Raw genomic sequence first — 21,960 nt, 5'->3', positions numbered from 1 at the left:
AGCAAACATCTACTATAGTTAAAAAAAAAATCGTTGAGGTTGATAATGAACAGGAATGTGTATGATGAAAAGGAAGATGAATGTTTCACAGAACCAAATACCGGCAGTGACAACAAGGAACATGAAGACACAACAAAAGCAAAATCTGTTTTGGAAGTCTTGAATGATCTACTAAACAAACCTACACAAACCCTAAAAACGCCGCACAGATCCATTGGAACTAGATGGTAAAGTGCAAGAAATTATGGAGGAAGCATTTGAAAGTGTGACATCCAATAGTCAAGATTCAAGATTCAATTTATTGTCTCATAATATTACATACATGACATTTGTTTTGCTGAGCTTAGAAACATAGATACAAATCAATTTAAAACACAATATAAAAACGTAACACCTTAACTAATTATCTTGAAAAATGTACATTATAGATGACAAGCATATAGGAAAAAAGAGTCTCTAAAACGGTTGTTTTTAACTTTCATTCAATCATTCATTCAATAATTTATTTACACAAAGCAAAATTCAAAATATGTTGACAAAATATGAATCAAATTAATAGTTAATGCCTTGTATCTGGAGAAACTCAAATAAGCTCAGAGAGCTTTAAGATAGGTTCCACCAGGAAAAAAGTTGTTATAATATAATAATAACTTTGCATTGCCGAATTCTACCAGATCAATTAAAACTTACAATACTATTTAGTGGATGAGTCAAGAAGGCGTATCACAGGATAATAATAATAATAATAACAATAATAATAATAATAATAATAATAATAATAATAATAATAATAGGATTTTTATAGCGCACAAGACTGCTCAAGGCGCATTCGAAAAAAAAAAAACAAGTTATACAAATTCCTGACAATTAAAATGCAATTTCTTTGGAGGGTTCCCACCCGTTCTCGTTCTGTCGCGGTCCCGGACCACCCCTACCTAGATTAACAAAGTGTTCAACAAACTAAAAGTAAAACAAAAACAAACAATAAAAAAACAAGAAAATAAAAAAGCAAACAAAAAGAAAGGAAACTAAGCAGAAGGAAGCAGTTGAAAAAATAACAGAAAAAGCTAGTATCAGAGGAATGCGGCCAATAACAGACTTCACTGTCTCAGGTAGTAGAGCTGAAACACCTAATGCTGAAGACTGAAGCCGCAACAATAGCAAGGCAGAATGTTGCATCCTCCAAAAGGAAGAAAGCCACAGAAAGTGGAGAAAAGAATGCTGAAAAAGAGCAAAGAAATCAGATTCAGTAAGTTGAATCTATCATTACGTATATTGTAAACAATTGTAGCAGCCTACCACATGATTTTTAATGCATTTTTACTTTTATACTTTAGTATTATTTCTACATAATTGTTAACATATTATTTGTACAAGTCAGCACCTACTTACATTATGCAGACCTTTGTACTTAAGGTACTCTCAACGGAACCATAAATTTACCTGCCATGGACACTTGTGTGCTATACCAAATATGATGTCATCTAAATTTCTTCTTAATGACGATGATGTCATTTAAGTTTCGTCTAAAAACTAACTATCTCAAAGTTATGCGATGATGTCATAATTAGCACCCCCACATATCCTGTATGACAATATAAATAAGGGTGCCTTCTCCTCATTTTAGCAGTCAGTTTATTTAATCAAATCATAAACAAGCAACTTACACACTCTGTTAATTCCAGTACTTTGTAATGTATTCTGTGCATTTCTTTATTTGAGGATCAAGTGTTTTTATATGCGACTCTACTGCATCTTTTCACTTGCAATAAAATTGTACAGTTTAATTCTACATTCTTAGTTTGTTGTCTGTTTTATCATCGAGTTGAACAACAATTGGTGACACACGAACACGTAAACTTCATTACTATTCGTTATTACTTGGATTGGATTATTACTTGTTTTTCGGCATGGCTTCACCACAACCGTCAGCCCAACACCTAACCAGCCAGCACAGGTTTCTTCGGCCGCCAGCTTAAAATTGCGCCCATATTCTAGGCAAAAGATCCAGCTATTTGGTTTACGCGGTAGAGTCACAATTCCACACATGACATTTGGTTTACGCAGGTAGAGTCACAATTCCACACATGACATATTACCACTGAACTCACAAAGTACCACTACGTGGTTGGCTCATTACAGCCAGAAATTGCTCAGGAGGTCCGAGACCTCCTAATCAACACTCCGACGGACCGTCCTTATCAACGGCTCAAAGAGTAAGCTGATTAAACGAACATCCGACTCCTACTGCCGAGGAGTTAGGTGACCACAAGCCGTCAAATGATATCGTCGTATGCTACAATTAGTAGGTAACAATCTGTTATGCGGCAACTTTTTCTCAGTCGCCTTCCCACCATTACACAACGAAGGATGAACTGGATATTGAGGGTATTGCAAAGCTGGTAGGAATCGGGAGGAATACACCATGTACTTTCACGACTGACAATTTTCCGACTCCGGAAAACGCCAACCCCAGAAGCGACCGTCTTCAAAACCTCGCCAAAGAGATGCGCCGATACGCCACAAAATCAAGCATCACACTGTAACAAATGGTCCACCTGTTTCAGCCCGCCCTCGCCGATTACCACCTGATCGTCTCAAAATTGCTAAACACAAATTCCAACACATGTGGACTTGGGAATTGTTAGACCTTCAAGTGGTAATTGGGCTTCACCTCTCCACATAGTTCCCAAGAAGGAACTAGGCGACTGGTGTCCATGTAGTGATTATCGAGGCCTCAACCGTGTAACCGTCCCAGATAAGTATCCTGTCCCACACACACATTCAGGACTTCACACATCTCACCTCCAAGGAAAATCTGTTTTTTCAAAAATCGTCCTTGTGCGAGTGTATCATCAAATACCAATGGCCGAGGAGGATATTTGCAAGACAGCTATTCTCATACCTTTTGTACTGTTTGAATTTACTCGCGGATGCCATTTGGCCTACGTAAAGCTCAATCTTTTCAACGATTTTGATTTTGTATATGATTATATTGATGACCTTTTAGTAGCAAGCACGAATGATGGCGAACATAAACAACATCTCAAACTATTTTTCAACCGCCTTCAGGAATACGGCATCATCATTAACCCATCTAAATGCCTATTTGGCCAATCGCAACTTGAATTTTTGGGACATTTAGTTTCTTCAGATGAAATTCAACCAATAAACTCCAAAGTCACCGCTGTACGCGATTTTCCTCAACCACAACTCACAATTAACCAAGCTACGCTCATGAGGTAATTTCCCGATTGATCGTAATCAAAACGGTACTGGGTTTGGTCTACTAGCGTTCCTGCTCCCAACCAGTACATCCATTCATAGAAGCCTTAATGAAGTAAGCCTACCTGGTGGTGGCCATAGAACGGTCCCGAGATTACGACTATACTTCGGCTTTAGTCGATAGAAGATTGAATAAATTGTTAGAGATAGAGTATACGATGTTATGATTATGTGTAGATATGTGATTTGTTCTTTTTATTCCAATGATGTTATATGTATTTAATAAATTTGTTATATCAATTAATTAAATTATCGTAGATTGCATGTTATGCGATGAATATTATTTAATAAATTTTTGATATATTATTATTATTATTATATTAATAAAAAAGATATTTGTTAGTATAAATTAAAAAATATAGATATAAGGAAGAAAAACAAAGAGATTATGGAGCGGCTGTACCAGAATATACAACACTAAGTATTGTAAAGTTAATATATTAAAAATTTAGGCGATCTTGTCAAAGGTCAAGGGCCTTCAGCCTGCCACGTTTCGATATTCAATATTGAGTGTAGGCCTACTATCCATAAGTACATGCACGTCCACTGCTGGGTGGTGGTAGTCGAGTAATTGACTCCCTAGTTTGGAGGGGGCGCTGCTCCATGCTGTGAAATGGCGTCGCCCAGTTTGACCTTTTAACACTGTACTTCCGATACTGTGTTTTGAATGCAAATTGAAGAACAGGAGATTCTTGTGTTATAAGTTCTTTGGCAAATTGTGATCGCGTTCTATCGGACGCACACTAAACGCCTTCAGTACGCGATTTTCTGATTGGATAGTTACTTAATACGCTTAATATTCGCTGACATTATTATAATAAATCAGAACATGTCATGCGCAGTGGAATTTTTTAGTGAGCTATCTGCTCACGACGTTCGGCGCACACTTGAGGAAAATGGCACGCGTGCCAAAAAATATTAAACAGGATAGGCTAGATATTTTCCTCAGCGGCACGCGTGGCCGATTCCTCACGAATTCCCCGGCGCACACACTGTGAGCAAAATGTACTCGTGCCGATTGGCTCAGCCGGAAGCTCTAGTGTGCGCCGGGCTTTAGCGTGCTTGTAATAAATAGCCAGCCAAGGCGCGGCCGTACATACACAATGCACTACTTTCTATTGTAGGCTAGACCATTGAACGCGACAGGTTTAGAAGTCTCTCCTTCATCATCTTTTTTTTGTGTAAGTGTATTATACCATATGGGCAATTGTCTGAAATTTTAATTGAATTGAAGAAGTCTTTTTTTTCCACTGTATTCTTAACTCAACCACATTTTTAATAGCTCAGCTTACCTACGTGTTTTCTAGTTTGATATCGATGATATTATGATGAAGGCAAAGACGTTGTTGACCCGTCCCCGGTGTTTTTGTTTTCTAATGTTTGGAAGCTGGCTCATATTGGCCATCATTACAGAGGAACCGTTTGGGTTACCTGTACCTGTCGAATGCAAACGGTATACTATATTATGTTTTTTAAGCATTTTTTTACACGTTTCAATCTTTTAATAAAGTTGTAACCAGTGATAAATGAAATATAATAATAACAAAAAAGATCACGACCGGTAAACTTAGCAAGATAGACGATAGATCATGTGTCAGCTTATAATACCACTTTCACGTCGCATAGCATGCATAAAATTTGAAGATCTATGTGTGATGTGAAAGGATCAACACTGTTTCATTCTTTGAACCCTAATCTATTAGTTGTCATTGAATCTAGCTGGCGACCACCATACCCATTGCCCCACAATCATTTGAGAGGTTATCTCAGTCCAGTATAAATACTTACTCTTTAATATAGACTGGATGAAACTTTTTTTGCTCATCCAGATGAAGATCCTGATGTGAATAAGAAAGTTGAAATGTTAAGGTTGGTGTAATTTTTAAATGATCAAAATGTTCCATGGATAGTCTCGTGTCTTACCACCTCAGGCGTAAATGAATGTAAATGTTTGTCAAAATGTGTTTGTTTTTAACTATAAAAGAGGATAGGCCTAAGTAAGGTCAGTGAGTTTAGGATACATCTAGGATTACTGACGTTTTTGCGATTCATTCTTTTTTTTAAAGGAAGCATATATTAAAATGTTTTCCAATTGATTGGACGGTAATGCTGTACAAAGAAGGCATCCCGTCTTCTGAAATGGACTTTAAGCAAGGCTTAGGATTCATCGAATATATAATTGAAAGTATCAATCAAAACAACGCAACGCGAACTTACATAAAAACCAAGTTAGATGCTATGAAAATGTATGATAAATGTGCAATTATTGGGAACGGTGGCATTTTGGAAAACAGTGGTTGCGGTTCGGAGATCGACACTCGATACGATTACGTCATGAGGGCACCAATCCGAAACTTCAAAGATGATGTTGGTACGAAGACGAATTTTACTGTTCTGAACTATGATATCATACGCACGCTGTATTCAGTAGGCTACTTTCTAGTGAAGGTCGGACTTTGGAAAAAGCAAAATTTATTGAACGTCTGAAGTGGTTAAATGATTCTGTGATATGGTATCACAAAGGAGCGCGAACGCGTTTCTGGGCCAAAAACAAGTTACGGTATTTAGCCAAGGAACTAAAAGTATCATATAATCTACCAATACGTATAGCTTATACGTATACAGGAATAGAGCATCTTACAAAATGGTATGTATGAAAAGTCAAGCCTACTATTACGTTAGTTGTACATTCGTGAATGCAAATTATTTGACCTATATCGCAAGCAATGAAATGGAAGATCCCACCGCTTGTCGACCTTGTTGTTGTATCAATTGCATTTGTGCCGACAGGCTATGAAGTTATTTATACGATAAATCATGTTATTTATTTATTCAGATATATAAAAACATTCAAGAGTTCAAACAGTTGGATTACAATTTAATCAAAAAACAAAGCATACACGTTAAAAAAGATCCGTGCTAGGTACGTGATTGTTAATTTCACATACCTTTCAGTACGGCATCTGCAAAAATGCAAGTATTGTTCCTTAACGATCTCATTCCTATTAGAATTATAATATTGAGGCAACATATCCCTAAATATTGTAGACTTTAAAAAGATCACTGCCAAACTTAAGAAGACTTTCTCTGCGGATCTTTAAAGAAGGCAAAGTCTGCATATTCTAGGAGTAATTCGTAGCTAAAACGTGAACTCGAGTCAAGAATTATTCTTACAGCTGCCCGTTTCTGTATTCTTTTTATTGGATTGGATATATGATGTAAAAACCGTAATCATATTACTGATTGGTGCTGCACTATACCACTTTAGGATACAAAGTGAAAATACCTTGCGTGCTATATCATTAACATTATAACCATAACTGAGGTCATCTTGAATTTTTACACCAAGTAGATCGGAAGGTCCAAATTATTGATTTTATAGGCTACATTAATCTGCCGTTGCTTAAAAAAAATTAAATAAGTTGGCATTTGACTGGTTCTGGTAGAAAATCATTTGCTGTAGACCACTCACCGATACTATTAATAATATTCTGGAATTTAGAAGGGCATCACATTTGGTTACTTCCCCTAGAGTCAGGTCATCCACAAATGTCCACCAACGCCTGCAACTTTCAGTGGCCGCATCATTAACTAAAACTAAGAGTAAAATCTGTCCCAATTTTGTTCCCTTCAATTTAAAGTTACATTCATTTAAAATCATTAAATCGCTTATCGATGCGTTCAATTTAGATCAGTCGCGAGTGGTCACATTAGCAACGGCCAACAGGACATCTACTAAGCATAATAGTGTACCATTGGTTGCGGTTGGATCTCCACCAACATTGTGTCGATCATTTTGAGTAAGGAGGCACGTGTCCGTTTCCCCACTAATGATAAAATGAAAAGTAGGTTAATTCATAGCGTGTCGCAAATATAAAGCTCTCCACCCCCACCCATCATACGTTGAGTGATGTTTGAGAAATACAAATAATAATAATAAAATCATTTGTTTCGTGTTTTTTTTAGGTTTTGGTCAATTGACGTTCCATACACAACAACTGGACTGAATATGTACACAGTTGCCATTGCGTTTTGTAAAGAGATAACCTTATACGGATTTTATCCGTTTGTTGTTGACGCTAAAGGTCGATCAATTCGTCATCACTATTATGAAGATGTTGTAATGGAAAATACTTACAATCGAATTCACAACATTCCGACAGAATTTAAATTACTACAGAGATTAAACGACATGGGCATTTTACATTTAAAAACAACACCGTGTATTTGAATATGGAGGCTGTTTAAAATGCAGATATACAATTATACTATTTTATAATATTTCCAAAAAGTAAGTTGTTATTGAAGTTTTGAAATGTTTTCCCAATTTATTTCAATTACAATTCGTCACCAACCGTAATACACCTGACGCGTTAAATTGAGTAAGTAACTCATATTCCTTTGGCATATTATGTACCCTATGATTTCCAAGAACATCGGTCTTGTCATAATAATGGTAAAGTAGAGGTTTTCCATTGGTATCATGGTTAAACGGGTAGAATCCGTAAAGAGTAATGTTATCACACAGAGACACAGCAACGGTGAACGTGTTAAACCCAGTAGTCAGATGTGGAACACGAATACCTGTACCCCAGAACCTGTTGATGGTGAAATAAATAATGTTATTATGTCTTACGATCTTGTATGTGATGCATACCCATGAACCGCAATACCTATTCCGTGCGAGAAATCGGCAATCTTTCTCATAGTCGGGAATGTTTTCAACTAGGCGCGTAAATCGAATATGCGTATAGTTAAAACCCTTCCTTTCATCATTTTCCACTATTCGGAAAGTAGGCCCACAATGCAACAAAGAAGGGGAAAAAAGGAAAGAACCAAGGTCATCACCCGTATTTAAAAAAATGACATTCATTAAAAAACTTAAATCTGTTACTAAATCAAGCTTATAAAAAAGGCCCTTTCCTAGAACAAAAAGAGATTAGTCCAACCAAATGACGTTATGAGCAATAAGAACAATTTAATCGTAATTGGGATCGTTTACTCATTTGAGTTTCATTTAAAATTTTCTCATTCCAGAATATTTTCATACGTTTAATTCTATTTGTTTATGTTTTCAATATATTCGATTAAATCGTGCCCGAGCAACCAATTCTGTACAAATAGGGCTAAAGGCTTACTTACCATCTTGTTAGTGGATCGAAGGTTCTCCAACTGTAGCCGAATCGAATTGGAAGATTATATTTGTTTTTCAGCATTTTACTGAGGAATTGTAACTGATGTTTCTTAAATTGTACTTCAGTAGCTTTACTGTACCATAAAATAGAATCATTCAAATACTGAATTCGCTCCAGAAATGTTTTACCCAGCGCACCTTGATCTACTGTATCTATAACTTCGTCCATTATTTGTCCGTTTAGAACTGTCATATTTGTTTTAGTACCAACGTCATCTTCGTAATTCACAATCGGAGCCAGATTTGAACGTAACACAAAAGCATGATTGTTGATATTTTTTCCGCATTTGCTGCCAATAAGAATACCTCCGTTTCCGACAATGGCACAATCTCTTTGAAAGTCAATGGAATTAAAATGGCTCTTGTTAATCATAGATTTTGACCTGTCCGATGTTAACAAACTAAAGATGTATTCACGAAAAGTAAATTTTTGTTTAAATCTCGACTTCTTCAATCCTACATCTGGATCTTTGTAAATCAGAAAAGCATAATCTAGCGGAAAACATTTCTTCACAAGTGTTCTGAAATCAAATGATAATTATTCCTACTGTCATCACTGATGCTCTATTTTGATAAATAAATCAATAATCAATTATTACAATGGTGAAATAATGTTACAATAATATTCATTTACCGTAATTGTCCTTTTTTGTCTTCTGTAATTTCGTAATTTTTAAAAAATGATGACGGTAATCTATTAAAAATAATTTATATCAATTACTTATAGTAGGGCGGCCAATGTGAGCTTTTTCATCATGGGGGGGGGGGGGGCATTTTCTGTTAATAGCAGGCAACCATGTGGAATATATCTCTTATGGGATGACAAAAAAGATAGGGGTGGATGCCGCTCTCAAATTTCAGGTCAAAGGTCATTTTCAAGGTTATAAGGTCAAATATGGTAAAATGGGGGTTTAAGCTGTTTTCAACAACATATAAGCCAATTAAAAGAAATTCAACCATTATTGGATCATTATTGACATATTGCGGTATATGGTCAAGTTCATCAATTTTTCAACTTACAAGTTTAAAGGTCATTTTCAAGGTCATAAGGTCAAATAAAGCACAGACCTGTTAATTATCAGTATTAATAATTGAAATAAATATAGCCTGGGGCTGATGTTTATAGTGTGGTGTCAAAAAGACCAGAATTGTACTGGGAAGATTTTAAACTTTTTGAATCACTCCTGGAAGGTGTTCAAGGGATGGAGAGGATGAGTCCTAGAGTATCAAAATAACCGAAATTGGAGGCATACTAGAATTTCATAAATTTCATTTAAAAACGGTCACAGAGGATTTGTGGGTTGGGAGTAATAGGCCCATGTCAATATCGGAGTTTTCTGGGATGGAGGGAGGTAAACGCTCTGAGGTGGGTATTTCTTCCAGCACTGATATAATTCCTACTGGCCATCTGGGTACAGCAAACGATTGAATCACAACCACACATGCATGCTTTCGGTAACAACTTCATCTGGCTCTTTAGTTTACATACACATGTAACAAGTTCCAAACTGACAACTGGGTTAGGGGCTTCCAAACGACCCGATTAATTTAGGCCACATACCTGATAGTTGACCCGTATGTTAGGTTCTAAGATGTCTGTATTCACCATAGGTGAGCTTTTTAAATGTTTCCCTAAGTGAAAACAATTTAAGGGAAATACTGTCAGTCCTTAAATATTTATTTTGTAAAGTGAAATACTTAATATTTAAGGGAAATATATCACTAGTGTTCATGGTATATGGTCACTGAGTCTAGATGGAGGTAGCATTTCAAGACCCTCCAAAGAGTAGTCTGTTATTATACAGTTGCTCAAGAGTACCATATATTTGGCAATTAAACTTTACTGTACAATGTACGTACAAATTCTTAATGTTAATCAATTCCATTTACAAGGAGTGGATGCGTTACAAACAATTTCCAGTATCTAGGATTTCTTTCCATAACCACCAGCAAATAATGACGTGCTGCAACCTGTAATGGAATGGAAGCTGGTTAGATTGTTCTTAATAGGTTTTCAACCACTTTATTGTTCAGTATACTAGATATCGTCCATACTTTAGTACGGTTGCTATTGGAGTTACAAAGTGTATATCATACATCAACTTTCATGTATAATTGCATAAGCTTCTTTGTGATTGACATAGAAGAATGTTTGTCATATTTGTTCTCCTCCAAACCGATGAATGTGGCTCCGAACACATGTAAGTACAGATTAGTACATTGGGACTATACGTTTCAATCGTTTCACTGCTTGTTCCAATGTTATGATCAAATACAATAAAATGACGAAATTTCTAGGTAACTTATAAATACTTGCATAGTCACCAGATGTTTGACAGCTATGTTTACTGAATCCTTTAGTGCATGACCAACATGTTTTTTGGTTTTCTTCTGGAACATCTGTGGGTATTTCAATGCCATCCATCAAGATATCTGAAGTCAGATTTGGTTAAACATATTATAATTGAGCTATGATCATACTCCAATAGTTGGTCAGCAGATTTTCTGTCAGTTTTTTTTGTTTTGATATACTTTATCGAAACAGTTGCCTTATAGAAATCCGCAAAGGTTTAGAACGATGCTTTCTCAGTGGCTCATGAAGTTCTAAGTTCTACTTTTTTTTTATCTTTTAATAAGTTGTTACTTTAAATGTAAGATCTTCCTTATCATATGTCAGGTCGAAAGAATATTGTGTATTATGTGTGATTCGAGATCAGTCTGACCATGTCATGCAGAACCTATCAATAAATTGCAGCGTTTCTTGATATACCACCAATGATTCTATTTTGAATCGATCAATCATCCACTCAGTGTTTAGAATATTTGGTTCTGATTAGTTTAGATAGGTAAAACTTCTTTACCCTTTTAACCTCATTTCTAAAACGAATACAATCGGTTTTTAAATGTGTTGGTGGTTTCAGAAATGACGACTTCGGTTGGCAAACCATTCAAATATATAATTACTCATTGTGAAAAGTTGGATCTCCTATCAGTCCTTTGTGAAATTTAGGTTTGAAAAGTCTAAGCTGATGTCCTCGTGTATTTCTGCATCTCATTTGAAGGAAGTCTTCCTAGGCTACACCCTCAAAACCTTTTGAAAATGTTGAATGTTTCAATCAAGTCACCACGAATTCGTCTGTCATACAGGGTTGTTAGGCCAAGAAACTTTAAACAATCTTCATATGAATAAGAATGGATAGCTGGAATTAGTTTTGTCGCATGACGTTTCCTCTTTCAAGTGCGCTTATGTCTTGTTGGAGATATGGATTCCATACCTAGACACAGTAGGCCAACGTAATGTTTGTAAATAACGTTGAAACCGTCTTTATCCATGTGTATAAAGGACCTCTTAATTACTTAAGGAGTTTCATATCTGTTATCACCGTCAGCCAAGAAAGCATAGATGCGAAGGCTTTAAGAAGGAGAACCCATTTATACCACTCCTTCCAACCTTGATTAAGTCCAATATAGGGTTTTTGAGACTCGATACAAACTTCAACAAAAACTTGTATCATTGAAAGAATGAACAAAAATGTTAAATAATTACATTATAGAGGGTCTTTGACCCAAAAAAAACATCTCTGACCCAAACAAAACAGTGAGGGCATATTGAGGGTCTCTGTGTTCGAGATTTTTCTAAAAACAAACTTTCAAATATTATTATATTATTATAGATAATATTAATAATATTATAGGAAAAGAGCAATCTTTTGGCACATATGGCGTTTCATACATATTATACTTGACCTATTTTTCCGACAAAAATCAAAACGATGACTGGTGGACAACATAAAAAAGACAAATTAACAACAGACTGGGGATCGAAAGCCTATTATAAAACTGTGTACTTTACAGAAGTATGTGAAAACAACATTTTGAGAAAAAGACACTTTTATATTTAATTTCCTATGTTTTTATGTGTAAAATAAAATGTTTATCTCATAATTACTATAATATGAAACATCAGTTGATCTTCAAAAATCTCTTTTTTGGATAGATCTGATGATGTAGATGATTTTCCGTGAATAAAATAAAAATCTTATAAATTGACCTTGTTTGACCTCTTGACCATATAAACTGACCTTAAAACTCAAAATTGAAGATGGCATCTACCCCTATCGGTTTTGTCACCCCACAAAGGATATATTCAACATGGTTGCCTGCTATTAACAAAAAATGCCCCCCAAACTTTTTATAGAGGACTAACATAATATAAACCATAAATTAAAATACAAAAGAAAAAAATACATACAGTGAGTAATGGAATATAAACCAAATCAAATGATTTACATAACATACTAATCGACTAACCACCCTACCGCATAATTTACATTTGTGTTATTGTTATAAACTATTCCAATTTTAAAGATGTATTGTCCCTTTGACTAATTCCAAAAAAATTAAAAAAAAAAGATTTCGAAAAAAAAGTGGGTCATTTTGAAGTATCAAAAATTAGTTGGAAAAAATATCATTTAACTGAAATACAGACGTTTTTTGTTCAAAAAATAACTTTGACTTCCAGTCAAAAGTTTTCAATCAAAACATATCTCATAATGCAACGCGCTTGTTTGGCTACTCATAATCATAAAACTTCCTCCTGATCTGTGTGAAAACACCTTCTTAACTGTGACGAGATTTGTTGGTTTACGATTGCATCGTTTAGGATATTTGAAGTACGCCCTCTATGTTTATGTCGTGATTTTTTATGTTAAAGCCCATTTACACTAGGACGATAACGATCGACGATAAATAGATAAGCAAGCATGCATTTTCTTATATAAAACAAAATAATTTAGAAAGTTTTTCGTTCTAGAATTATAGAATACTCATTTATTCTGTCTTTGATAAAATAATATTTTTTTTTAAATCCAATCAAATGACGTCATGATCAATAAACAAAAAATATCGTTGTATTGTCACGATATTATTGCTCTTACTAATCATGACGTCATTTGATTGGACGTCTGAAAATATCATTTTCATCAAAGGAAGCATAGATGGTTCCTAAATAGTCCTAGAATAAAAACTTTTTAGATTTCTTTTGTTTTATGTATGAGCAATGCATTATTTGTTTATTTATCGTCGATCGTTATCGTCCTAGTGTAAATGGGCCTTAGTGTAGGTAACGAGAAGCAGTAATAAGACGCACGTGTCTTTCTGAGACACGGCATATTATTTTATTTTATTTTTATTTTATTTTATTTTATTCAATCAAAACCAACAGCGATAAATACCGCCACTAACAGGTTTGAAACATAAAACAATACAACATCAAAAACGGTTAACAATAAAATACAGATAAAATATATATATATATATATATAAAACATAGATTGGCATGCCATAAACAATTTCAATTAAAACAGGTTATGCAGGCTGTTCAAGAAGTGAACACATCATCGTCCTCTTAAAATAACCAAGTCTATCATTAAAAATATCGATATGATTGCTATTTAGATTATTAAATGTATAAGGTAGTCTATGAAAAAGTCCCCTCTTAGTACAGTCGACACGGCTAAAAGGAATATGCAATAAATGTCTATTTCGTGTACGACCAGGAACATTTAAACTAAATAGTGAAATTAATGAACAGTCATATTTAGAATTTAAAATATTATATAAAAAAAACATATCAGATATCGTTCGACGATTGCTGACAGAATCAATGGAAAAGGCAAAATTAACACAGTTATAAGACAGGAATCGAACAAACTTCCGTTGAACAGTGTCGATTCGACGGGCCTGACATGGAGAAATTGAATTGAAAATTGCGGAACAATATTCAAGGTGAGGACGTATAATAGATTTGTATAAAGATAAAAGTGCCCTGCCGTCGTTCATAAACCTACAATTTCTCCATATTAAGCCCATCATTCTATTAGCTTTTGACAACACATGATTAATATGTGAACAAAAATTTAATTTACTATCAATAAAAATACCTAAATCTTTTCATACATAAACCATCTCAAGATCATGTCCACTCAGATTATAATTGAAGAGCACAGGCCTTTTTTTAAGTGTTATAGATAAATATTTGCATTTATTAGCATTAAGTTTTATCCCCCACTTCTCCGTCCATTCCACGAGACCATCCAGATCCTCCTGAAGTGAAAAAGCATCCTGTGGAGTGGTAATCACTTTAAACAATTTCAGATCGTCAGCAAATAAAAGAGACTCGGAATGATTAAATTTTAAAGGAAGATCGTTGATAAATAAATTAAACAAAAGCGGGCCCAGGATCGAGCCCTGCGGAACGCCCGATAACACAGGGAGCCAGCCAATTGTTAACTACAGTTTAATTGCCGGTTGTTAATTGAGAGCTCAAGAGTGAGTATCAGTGTATAGTTAATCATTGTTAGATCATAATTAGAATCTACGTTATAATATTTAATAAGTAGTCTATGCATAAGTGTTGATGAGGATGCATGTAGTTTTCGATTTTGGCATCCATTGGCATCTTGTGTAAATGTTACGTACGCAAACTTGTATGATAGCTAGTATACAGAAATAACATGTTAACGTAGATATATTTACAGATCACCTGGATTTAACATCACAAATTTGATAATCATAGTGTTTTATTTCATGTGTTATATGTGGTTAGTTACATTGTTTAGAACCACCGCTGACGGTATTCCTATAGTTTAGTTATTTATAGCGTACTCATTTTGTCCGGTATCACTATGCGTTTTAGCACGCGACTTATGGCTGTTGGCCTTGTTTGTTTATTGTTGGCTTGAATAATACAATATCATCAGTCTTAAACCTATCCAATATTCGTTGATTGGTGAAGTTTATAGTCCAAACCGTGACATGGTACCTGACATATATAAAGTTTAAACTCGTCTATACATTTGTTAAAATTCTGATTTAGGTCCTACACTGCTGTAAAATTTAAACACATAGAACAAATATTAGCATAATGGTTTAAACTTATACTACACAGATTATTTTAAATAAATTCCACTCGGCTTTAATTATTATTGTTATTATTTTGTATTAAAGAATTGCTACCCACCTTTTACATTGTTTAGGCTTCGGATACGATAATTCAATATTTCTGTATGTGTATGTAAAACCATAGAGGAAACAAGCGACAATGCTTACAAACAGAATGAATTGTTTTCGCTTGACCTAAAAAAAACCAATATAATATTATTTAGGCCTACTACGGTATAAAATAATTATGATCATATTATTGGATATGAGCAACATTTTGTCATTACAATTATAGTTGTTTGAAGGTTTCCATGGCGAAATCAAAAGTTACAGTTGCGGTACACCACGTGTATTAGTTCTGAAAAGAACTGTTGAGTTTCTCAACGTTTGGATCAATATGCTTTGATCGTCTATGGAAGGTAATCGCCGCCAAAAATACAAAAGTAAAACAAACAACGTACTTTCACTACAAACGAACAACCTACTTTCACAAACGAACAACCTACTTTCACAAACGAACAACCTACTTTCACAAACGAACGATCTAAATTAAAACAAAGAATGTACTTTCACAAACGAACAACCTACTTTCACAAACGAACGAACTAATGTAAAACAAACAACGTACTTTAAAAAACGAACAACCTACTTTTACACGAACAACGTATTTTTTACAAACGGACAACGTACATTGATAAACGAACAACCTGCTTTACCAAACGATGTAGATTGCCGAATGAACTAAGGACTCGCCTATTTCTTAAGTCGGGTAATTGCAAAAGTTCCGATAAGAGGATATGCCTTAGGGATCTCAAAGCGAGCAGCCTGTATCTTGCGCGCGTAAGCAAAACTCATCCTGACAAATGGAGGAAAAGTGACCCTCATGAAAACGTTTTCTGGAAGATGTTGAATTCTAGATACGAATTCATGTAAAAATGTTGCGTATCGGATGTTGTGACATCATTTATGGCCAGTTGAATTATAAAAGTCGTATTTTCATCTTTTGCGTCATAGTTCATTTAAAATAGCGCGCATCTATATTCTACGCATCCAAATTCTTCAATTCTACACGTTAATATGTTGTTGCTCAGATAAATTCCTTCCAAAATTGCTATCTTCGTGTTCATTTTGATGACGTCATCATGATAAAAATTGAAATAAAAGGCGGGTCCCATAATTTTACCTTTGCTACACTGTATGTAGTTATATAGTGTATACTCTATATTCTTAGACACAAAATAGAGAGCTCACTATTAACAACATTTTATTTTCCTCAGGTCATGTGGTGTTTTTATACCCGACTTAAAAAATGGACTAGTCCTTAGTTCATTCGGCAATCTACATCGTTTGGTAAAGCAGGTTGTTCGTTTATCAATGTACGTTGTCCGTTTGTAAAAAATACGTTGTTCGCGTTAAAGTAGGTTGTTCGTTTTTTAAAGTACGTTGTTTGTTTTACATTAGTTCGTTCGTTTGTGAAAGAAGGTTGTTCGTTTGTGAAAGTAGGTTGTTCGTTTGTGAAAGTACATTGTTTTTTTAATATTTGTATTTTTGGCGGCGATTGCCTTCCATAGTTACACAAAGTTAGAATGTATGTGGTAAATATCTCTAAAGACCTATCAGAACCGGTCCATACCGGTCGGTCCATCACTTCTCGTACTAATAGGTTTCGCAACAGCGTCTATTAGTTAAGATTCCGTACGAGAGTGATGTGACCTTATATCATTGTAATTGTGTTGTTTTAGCCCATTTAGACTCATTAATTCGATGAAATCAAGCAGAAGTATAGTACTACACTTTGACATTTTTGTTAAAATGGAAACTCCACTATGATTTATAGGTAGCAGCTGCATTTCTGGTATTTATGAGTCCCATGACAATACTGTATTTCGCTGTCAGATCAAAACAGTCCATGAAAGTTTTTGTTTGTAATGATACTGACCCCCAGACTTGACCTTGGCAATAAAATAAACTAAATTGAGTCTGTTTCATATCAAAGTTATTCACTTCTGTATCAAAATTCACATTTTTTTAAGAGAAAAGAAACGTTTAATTATAACTCAAAAACCACATTGTCTGACAGACAATTGTATTTTTCGCTTTTAATTACATTTTTTTCAGGTAAAATAACTATTATGTGACCCCGTATGTGACAATAAAATGACACATTCAAAAACAAATTTGAAATAAAAAATATTTTTCAGAGGGACAATATATCTTTAAAACTGTTACGTCAATAAGCGAGCAGCGTTTTTTGTAAGAAATATTTCTTGTTTATATCTGTATTTTGTGTCTCAGAGCAAACACAATTTCTATGTATTATTTTTGTTTTAATTTATATGCAAATGACAATAAAAGGAAATGGAAATGGAGAAAAAATGTAGTTGAAGAAATTAAATAAGTGGAGATGAAATTCCACAAATCACACCTTGAGAAAATATGCAAATTAGCTGAAATATGCAAATTAGGGTAAAATATAGGGAAAGCTAAACGCTAGTTGTAGAAAGTAAATTTAATTTTAAATTGTTCAAAATATATATGTTTATATTCCTTCTTATGGAACGTTTTGTCCAAAAATGACCGGAAATGCTGTATTTGACCTGTGACCTTATGTTTAAAGAATTATATGTAATTTTCACAGGATTTACGTATCTCCATTATCTCAACTAGAGAGAACCTTTATTTTATTCTATATACTTTCAAATATGATGAGGGGCTGGAATTCCACAAATCACACCTCGGTAACACCTTTGGAACATATGCAAATTAGCTGAAATATGCAAATTAAGGGTTAAAATATAGGGTATAGGCCCTGCCCATAGAACGCCGACCGCTAGTTGTAGACAGTTAATTTTTTTTTTAATTGTTCTTATGGAACATTTTGTCCAACAAATGTCCATTAGTCCCGTATTTGATCTCTGACCTTACTTTCAAAGGATTAAGGTAACTTTCACCATAGTCAACAATTCCATTGACTATGCTTTCACACAGGATTTACGTGTCACCATAACCACTACTCTAGGTAGAGACATCATTTTAGTTTCTATATACTTTCACATATGATGAAGAGATGGAATTCCACAAATCACACTTTGGAAACATACTGTATGCAACCTCCGAAGTAAAAAGAGAAAAAGGACAACAAATTGTGATAAAGATCTGTCTTTTTTGACGTACGACTTGAAATTAGTAAAAATAATAAAAGTGGTCCAGAATTGGGATCTTGGTCCAGATTTTTTTATTTTCAGACTAATGTTTTTGTCTCTCCAAATAATGTTTAGCTTTGCGACAGCAATGGCTGGTTATGGTGCTCTTGCAATTACTGTTTTTTAGCCCTCTTCTTTGATGATCGAACCAAGATATATGGACTTAAAAATAGACTTTCTGAATTAATTGTCTTTCTTTTTTTGGCAGAATCCGTTAATACTAATTGGGGAAAACCAGGAATTTTTGCTGAAAACGGTTCTTTTATTTGTTTACCCTTTAATGGGATCGGTTGAAGTGAGTGCATTACGATACAATACGAACATATTATCAATCCGCGCGCGATGCATGTTGGGGATTTTTCACATTTCACCGTTTAAAGACTAAAAATATCGCAATTTATGGTATTTATTTTTACATAAAATTTAGAGTGCAAATTCGGTAAAAACAACGTAGGTCTAGTGTCTTTAATTACTTCTTAAATATGATCCAAACCGATTTTCCTGATAAAACCGTAAAAGTCTGGAAGTAAGTTCATTGTCTGAATGTGTTTTAAACTGTTTACAGTTTAACAGTAATGTAACTGAAATTGATATAAATAGATTAAATTACATAATAATTAAATTATAAAATTTTACAATTGTACAAATTCAGAAATGTGAAAAAGGCATAAAAATCTATAGGTCTAATAATTCTATAAACTTTTTAAATTCTATAAAATAAATCTATCAAAACTCAAACGGCTCTAAACCTCTATTAGTAATAATAATAATAATTAAAATTCAATATGAAATTTGCTTTCTATTTATTAATCAATTTCCAGTAGCCTAAGCATATATCAGGCGGTTTAGAATTAAAAGACCCATTCCCTTGTTGACCTTTTGTAAAAATAATGCATAATCATATATTACTTTAAAACATTAAACCAGGTCATTCCTTGTCTAAAAATACTTCACATCTTAATTCGATAACTTACCAATTTTGCACCACGAAAAACACCCAAAATAATATAGTTTGGCATTTTATATTTTCGTTTTATTTTTGCGCGCACTTCTAATTCACACAGCAACAATTTTCTTTAGCGTCTTTTATTTTCGAAAAGTCTAAACAGTCAAAAGTTCCATATCCACTATCGCTTTAATTTTTTAGCCCACATATATTTTAAAGTGAAGGGATAGTGTATAACAAATCAATGGCCGTAAATACAGTAGTTCCGAATTTTATTTGTGATACAATTTGTTTTTATTTTATTTTTAGTACTTTTATCAGAGTGTGCTTTTATTATTGCCCAGGCCATGCAAAGTATATTTATGTTAAAAAAAAACATGTGTTTATAACATGTATGTACTATAATATGGTTAAAAGAGATATCTTTTTAAAACATAGCTTAATTTGTTATATTGGCACATACCCTCTTATAACATTTGGCCAACGTATTGAAGCGTTGTTTTTCTTTATATTTCTTTCTTTCTTTTTCATCTTTCTGTTTATAGGTAAAATACGATAAGTGTATTAAAAAAGTTACTTCAGTATTCTTTTTAATTTTTCTCAATATAGAAGAAAGAAAAAGAAAGAAAGAGAAAAGAAACAATTTTTTTTTTCTCGATTTTATGAAATGTGATTCATTAATTTCTCTTTTACTTTAGCCCATTTAATGTGAGCTTTATTTACATTACAAGCAAAACATATATAAATAATTTCTGAGTTCTACTCGGAACAAGCGCCAAATCATTGTTGATCTTTTTGTATACTTTTCTGAAGATTTCATATAATTATTTAGATTTGTAAATACAAAAGGTTAACAATGAGATTAATTTATTTACATTTTCACTTTTTGTTCCAGTAACTAGTTCTATCCAGTAACTGTTTCGTTATAAGTGACAAATATCTTGTATTAACAGATGGATGTATTGTATAATGTATGACTCTAGGCCTATATCAACAAATGATGTGTTGTGATGTATTATTTAATATGTAATGGGCCCGGATGTACGTATACTATGTGTCTATGCAATACATGAATAAACCATGTTATGGTATGCAGACAACTCATAGATACAAATAAACAGTAGGCAGAAAACGAGTTAGTAGTAACATTTGATATAAATTAGGTGAATAGACACAATAAGGCGTATTTTGTAACTGAGGAATATAAACGAACCCACACTCCCAGGAAAAACCTGTACAAATCTGTACGGCACTTACGTTAGCCATTACTCTGCAGCTTCTGGTTGATAACATGCATCGAAATAAGAGCAATACTGGAGTGTCGATAGGCTGTTTCTATTATAAATTGAGTAAATTCCGCATTGATCACTATCCATCTATATATCGACGATAGATAATAGAAACTCTGTTAAAAATGAAATGAACCACTATCCGCTCGTCACTTTGTTATGGCATACGAATAAACGTAATTTCTTTTTTACAGCGGTGTGACGACAATTGCATTACTGTATCAGGCCCCCGGCGCAATTCACTTGGACCGCAGCTGTGATGCGCCTGAGTCAAATATTATTTTCAATTATGATTGTAAATATTATTAGACTAGGCTATGAATGAGGTAGGTGCCATCCGGAGAGGTAGACATTCTCATATAACTTTTCTAGACCAGTTTTTTTCTGGGGAATCCAAATATATTGGGTAAACGGGCTGTAACCTGAGAACTTTTGCGTGAGGGCGCTTTTTTCAAAATGGCTGCCAGTTAGAGTAGACTATGATATCTTGGCAACCACTGGTCATAGAGAGTAGATTTTGGTGTCAAATTGTTTGGAATGTACATGTTCCTATTTGATGTAATAGAACATTTTGTCAGAAAATGGCCGGAAATACCTCTATTGACCTTTGACCCAATATCTAATAGATATCATATCTCCGTAACTACTCGACACAGAAAGTTGTAATTGGTGTCAAACTCTCCAGAATATAGATGTTTATATTCAAACTAATAGAACATTATCTGTAAAAATGACCGGAAATAACGTTACTGACCTTTGACCCAAAATGCAAGACATTTCTCCCATCTGATCACGTTAATCCTGTCAATTAATTCATTTTGTGCCAATTGGAGGTTGACATTCTCATATTATTTTCTGGACCAGTTTTTCATGTGCAATCCGAATATATGAGATAAATAAGCCATAACAAGGCCAAGAATTTAATTCTTTTACTACATACATGCTTCCCTTTAGTGTTTCAGTCTGTATGTCGTGTACTAATCTTCAAGATCGCTCACATCACTGCAATCTGAAAAGTCTTCATATTCATTATGTGTAAACAGTTCCTGGACATCAGTGGGCATCACTGTCTCAATCCATTTAGGCTCCATTTGTTCGTTC

The 21,960-nt window shown here is 34.1% G+C and overlaps 2 protein-coding genes across 2 annotated transcripts in view; one reads left to right on the top strand and one right to left on the bottom strand.

Annotated features, from left to right (window-relative positions):
- Positions 1 to 21,960, top strand: part of LOC140063569 (endonuclease V-like) — a 102,875-nt gene that overhangs the window by 26,701 nt on the left and 54,214 nt on the right. The window lies entirely within an intron of this gene.
- Positions 7,487 to 11,812, bottom strand: LOC140043436 (CMP-N-acetylneuraminate-poly-alpha-2,8-sialyltransferase-like). The gene is made up of 4 exons (XM_072087951.1): positions 11,755 to 11,812; positions 10,793 to 10,912; positions 8,428 to 8,947; positions 7,487 to 7,883 (listed from the first exon to the last, which is right to left on the bottom strand). Exons 1-4 carry the CDS (start codon positions 11,810 to 11,812, stop codon positions 7,619 to 7,621), a joined length of 963 nt encoding a protein of 320 aa, XP_071944052.1. The 3' UTR covers positions 7,487 to 7,618.

Source organism: Antedon mediterranea, chromosome 1 (genome assembly GCF_964355755.1).
Source record: "Antedon mediterranea chromosome 1, ecAntMedi1.1, whole genome shotgun sequence".
Taxonomy (NCBI): Eukaryota; Metazoa; Echinodermata; class Crinoidea; order Comatulida; family Antedonidae; genus Antedon; species Antedon mediterranea.
This window is presented reverse-complemented; position numbering and strand designations above follow the sequence as displayed.

What these genes read in the sequence shown, in the direction of transcription:
- LOC140043436 (XM_072087951.1), bottom strand. Translation starts at nt 11,812, where the DNA reads ATGGATAAAGACGGTTTCAACGTTATTTACAAACATTACGTTGGCCTA. An exon ending in CGTTGGCCTACTGTGTCTAG is followed by an intron (nt 10,913 to 11,754) that starts GTATGGAATCCA and finishes ATCTGACTTCAG; the next exon opens with ATATCTTGATGGATGGCATT. An exon ending in TTCGATCCACTAACAAGATG is followed by an intron (nt 7,884 to 8,427) that starts GTAAGTAAGCCT and finishes CACCATCAACAG; the next exon opens with GTTCTGGGGTACAGGTATTC.